Source organism: Eriocheir sinensis, unplaced genomic scaffold (assembly GCF_024679095.1).
Source record: "Eriocheir sinensis breed Jianghai 21 unplaced genomic scaffold, ASM2467909v1 Scaffold434, whole genome shotgun sequence".
Lineage (NCBI taxonomy): Eukaryota > Metazoa > Arthropoda > Malacostraca > Decapoda > Varunidae > Eriocheir > Eriocheir sinensis.
The window spans coordinates 166888-171991 of NW_026111759.1; the positions used below are offsets into that span (position 1 = coordinate 166888).

The window sequence follows — 5104 nt, forward strand, 5'->3', positions numbered from 1 at the left end:
AAGAAGAAGAAGAAGAAGAAGAAGAAGCAGAAGAAAAAGAAGATGTAGAAGAAGAAGAAGAAGAAGAAAAAGAAGATGAAGAAGAAGAAGAAGAAAAAGAAGAAGAAGAAGAAGAAAAAAAAGAAGAAAGAAGAAGAAGAAAAAAAAGAAGAAAAACGAGAAGAAGAAAATGAAGAAAAAGAAGAAAAAGAAGAAGAAAAAGACGGGGAAGAAGATGAGAAAGGAGAAAAAGAACCAAAACCAAAACAAGTAAAACATTATAAAGAGGACTGATGAGAGGAGAGAAAAAGAAGAAAAGTACGATGAGTGAAAACAGGAGCGGAAAAATTCAGCACAAAAGTTAATGGTGAGCGATGTTGCTTTAGACTTTTATTACTCGCGTGGCAGACGGATAGAAAAGCGAAACGGCTCCCCCTTTCCCCCTCCTCCTCCCCTCCTCCCCCTCCTCACTCACTCCCCTCTCCCATCCCCTCCTCAACTTCTTCCCCACTGCCTGACAGGACAAAAAAAAAAGAATGTTATTTAGAGCGAGAAATGCTGGAAAGTACACGTATGGAAATTTTCATACAGGAAGGAGGGGAAGGAGAGAGAGAGAGAGAGAGAGAGAGAGAGAGAGAGAGAGAGAGAGAGAGAGAGAGAGAGAGAGAGGGAGTGAGTGAGAGAGAGAGAGAGAGAGAGAGAGAGAGAGAGAGAGAGAGAGAGAGCAAAATATATATGTAACGATAGATAGATCGGTGGATGATTGATAAATATACACAAATATAAATATATAGATTAATGGATAAGTAGGTAATTGAATAGTAGATAATTAAAATAACTACGGAGGGTGTTCCTCAACCCTTGATGGGTGCTGAGTAACTGGCTCCAAAAGAAACAACTGGCCTGGTAAAACTCTTCAACCGTTGGGAAAAGAAATCCTGGCTTGTCTGCCGCCTTAGTAATGGCGGCGGCGCGGGAAGAGGCAGGAGAAGGCCTTGCGAACACGCCGGACAAAGGCCGCCTTCCTGGACGTCTGGCCCGTGTACTCCTTGACTGTCCTGATGATGCGGGCCACCGAGGGCCGCTGTGCAGGGTCAGCTGCCATGGCGCTGTCGGCCAGCACCTCCAGGTCGGGGAGGCACGTGTGGCACGTGTCTAGGATGCGCCTCAGGACGTAGCCGAGGGAGAACACGTCCACGGGGGGCGAGCAGGGCGCGCCGCGCCGCAGCTCCGGGGCCATCCAGGGCGTGCGGTGGTTGTTCGTGCGTGCAATGCCGAGTTCTGAGCCGAATTTCTTGGCCAAGCCGTAGTCAATGAGGGACACCTGCAGGCGGCCGTCGGGGCCTTGGCGCACCACGACGTTGTCGGGCTTGATGTCGTTGTGGTTGTAGCCGCGGGCGTGGAGCTGCCGCACGTCCCGGGCCAGCGCCACGAAGGCCGCCAGTCTGTCAGGGAAACGGGGAGCAAGCTTGTGCAGGTTGCAGAAGGTGTTCTGGCCGCAGAAGGTGGTGAGCAAGGCGGGGAACCCAAAGCTGGTGCCCAAGGCCTTGGGAGCGCCCGCCGCGCCGTCCAGGTCCAGCAGGATGTCAAACTCCCTGCGGAACATGGCGGCGAGGCGCTGGTCCCTTGCCAGCTTGAGGCAGCACTGGGCGCCGCCGACCTCCACCAGGTACACCGTGCACGAGGCGCCTTGCCCCAGCACCTGCTTGTGCTCGGCCACCAGCGTGTCGATGCGCTCCTTCGTCAGCACGAGGAGGGGCGTGGTGTGTGGGGGAGACATGGTTCTGTCTTACCATACCAAATCCAAATCCAAATATTTATTAGCATAGGTTGGGGGAAGGTACAGAAGGTACAGAGAGGGGGGGTGGGCGTGCATACAAGGAGATATAAGGATATAAGGATACATATCTATACACTGGCCTAATACGTACAAGGAGGAAAAGCTAGGGAAAAAACAGAGGTAAAGGAGGAGGTAGAAGGTTGCCGACTCGAGCGGTTACGGCACTTCTATTTTTCTTATATAGTTTGAGAAGTTGAGGGTAGGAGGTAACATTTAGCAAAATAATTGGGAGATGGGACTACACTGGCTTACCAGCCTAACATATATACATAAACTTAATCGCGGATTACACACGTTGGTAGCGATTTACATAAAAATAATACAAAAATCTGTTAAAATTAACTGCACGGTGTGCATCTACACGGTAAACTTAGGTAAGGAGGATATGGTTACATAATAAGGTTTACAGGAGACATGTAATGAAGAGATGAGAAAAAATAATGAACACAAGGGAAAATACACTGTTACGGGTAAGAAGGAGTGATGAGAAAATGCGAACACAGGATAAAATACATTGATATGGGGAAGATACGTGAGAGGCGTCGGCGTTGAGGCGGACGATATATATATGGGAGGGTTGGTGAGAAATGCGATGTGGTGAGTAAGTATTAGTACTTCACATCCTGGCAAGGGGGGGTAGCGTGCGGACGTACTAGAAAGCAGATGTGTGAGCTCAGGGTGTCAAAGTGAGATGGTGAGAAAGGGGGCGTGAGCGAGAGAGAGAGAGAGAGAGAGAGAGAGAGAGAGAGAGAGAGAGAGAGAGAGAGAGAGAGAGAGAGAGAGAGAGAGAGAGAGAGAGAGACGAAAAATGACGAAAAGAGAAAACGAAGATAATGAGAAACAGGAGGAGAAAGAAGAAAAGAGAGAGAGGAGGAGGAAGAAGAGGAGGAGGAAAAATGTAAAGAAAAATTAAACAGGGAAAAGGAAAGAAAAAGATGCAAACGATAGAGGAAGATGAACACAAAGACAAACAAAAGATAAGAAAACAACAACAACTGTAACTACAACATTAATATGCCAAGCCTCACACGCACACACACATACACAAACACCTTTCATATTATTTTTTTTTATTGCAGGTGACTCTCAGACGTGTGTACCCAGCCTGACAACACCTGCCCGTATCTCTATCCTGTTACCTGGGGCGGGAGGAGGGTGTTACCTGGCCGGGATGGGTGGGTGCGGGTGGGTGTAAGTATGAAACGGGGTGGAGTGAGTGTGAGTGAGTGTGGGTGTGAATAGGATGAGAGATGGGGTGTGAGGGGAATGTGGGGTGTGATATGAGGTGGGGTGAGGTGGAGATTGGTGTGGGCGAGTCTGAATATGAACTGGTTGGGAGGTGTAGTGTAACGGCAGTGTTGGGTGGGGTGAGGGAGGTGAGGTGTGTTGGGTGCATGCTGTGGGTGAGTGTGAGGGCGTGGGTGCCTCAGGTAGGGAAGTAGTAGTAGTAATAGTAGTAGTAATAGTAGTTAGTAGTAGTAGTAGTAGTAGTTGTAAAAGTAGTAGTAGAAACAGTAGTTGTATGAAGAAGAAGAAGAAGAAGAAGAAGAAGAAGAAGAAGAAGAAGAAGAAGAGGAAGAAGGAGAAATTATAATGATGATAATTATTGAAAAAAAAAAAAAAGGAGGAGGAGAAAAAGTGGAGAAAGACAAGGCGGAAAAGTGGGAGGAGGAGGAGGAGGAGGAGGCGGAGGAATTGGAGGAAGAGGAAGAGGAGGAGGAGAAAGATCTTTTATTAATTCCGAGTCTGAGTAAATCTTTCTTGGTGATCCTGCTGTTTATTCATCTTCAACACTTTTAATATTTGCCGAACCACGAAAGGACGCGCGTGTGTGGTGTGGTGTGGTGTGGGCGTGTGTGTGTGTGTGTGTGTGTGTGTGTGTGTGTACTAAAAATAGGACAAAAATAAAATCTCTTGAGTGAGCAAAAAAGTATACCGTGGATTTCCAAAGGGACATTTCTTTTATATAAACATTTCAATCTATTTACGATACATCCTCTGCTGCCGCGGGCGTATAAAATCTATCCTTCCCGTCAGAGTTTGCCGTTCAGTTCTCCATTTATTTGTTACAATCCTTAAGCTCTTATTCCCCGGCGCTTCGGGATCCCTTTACGAATATTCTCCAAGGCCACATATGATATTACCGAGGTTCTAAGTGGGTGTTTCTGGCGCTCAAGGTCAGAAGCATTACCATAATCACCACCACACAACCACACCCAAAACCCCCACCACCACCACCACTACTAACACTACCACTACCATCACCACCACCACGTCTACCCCACTGCAGAGTAACAGGGTGAACTGGAAAAGGGAGAAAGCTGCCACTGTTACTAGGATCATGTAATAGCCTATAAAAATAACCATAATGTGTACGAAAGCCTTTTCAAATTGATGTTTGTGATGTGTGTGTGTGTGTGTCAACCGTGCATACAAACCAACCTTTAGATCTTAACCGAACAAAAAAATATTATAAGTACTTCATTTTACAACGATTCTACATCATCTCACTTATTTCTACGATTTTCTTTTCTCATTTTTCATACACAAGAGCTCGGACTACGCCACATTAAGTATATTATTGTCTTTTTATTTGATGCTCTTTACATCTGTCTACCAATCTATCTTACACACACACACACACACACACACACACACACACACACACACACACACACACACACCATCTGAATAAAACAAGACACAGCGGCTCCCTCATTGGTGCCTCAACAAACTAACTTTCCAGGCTACAGACGAAGTTACGGTCACGGAGTTCTCTGCTTTCGAAATAGGTTGAGTTATATCTCCTTCTTATGCAGCCTTTGCTTGTACGAATATTGAGAAACCTTGACGAGCTCTTTTTCCGTCATTGTTTTTCTTTCCTCTTCGAAGAACTCACCATTGCCTAACATTTTTTTTCTCCTTAGTTTCTTCCTGAATGTCTGTGCAAAGGCATCTCGTTCTTCCTCCTTTCGCTGAATCTGTGGCTGCCATGTCCAATAATTCTGTGGCCTAGAAAAAAATACGCAGAATATATCCTTTTGTCGCCAGTTATCATCCTTCCAGTATCCTTTGTTAGGCTCCATTCGTCTTTTCTGAACTTTTTTCCCTCATACAAAAGTTTAACTAAGCTTATTAATGGTACACCTCCTCCTTCTCCTCATCCCCTTTTACACTCTCTCTTTACATTATGTTCTTTCCACACTCATATTGTAAGCTTTTTCTTCGGAGTTCCATACACGACCAAGAACAAGCGTCTCCAGCCTTTCCTTCCGTCCTTGAGTA

At 46.1% G+C, this 5104-nt stretch overlaps 1 protein-coding gene across 1 annotated transcript; it reads right to left on the minus strand.

Moving 5' to 3' along the window:
- Nucleotides 1–934: 934 nt before the first annotated feature.
- On the minus strand, nt 935–1759 carry LOC126992300 (serine/threonine-protein kinase PkaB-like). Its single transcript, XM_050850962.1, has one exon. It carries the CDS (start codon nt 1757–1759, stop codon nt 935–937), a length of 825 nt encoding a protein of 274 aa, XP_050706919.1.
- Between the last annotated feature and the right edge of the window lie 3345 nt (nt 1760–5104).

Coding starts and splice junctions, on each gene's coding strand:
- LOC126992300 (XM_050850962.1), bottom strand. CDS start 1,759: ATGTCTCCCCCACACACCACGCCCCTCCTCGTGCTGACGAAGGAGCGC.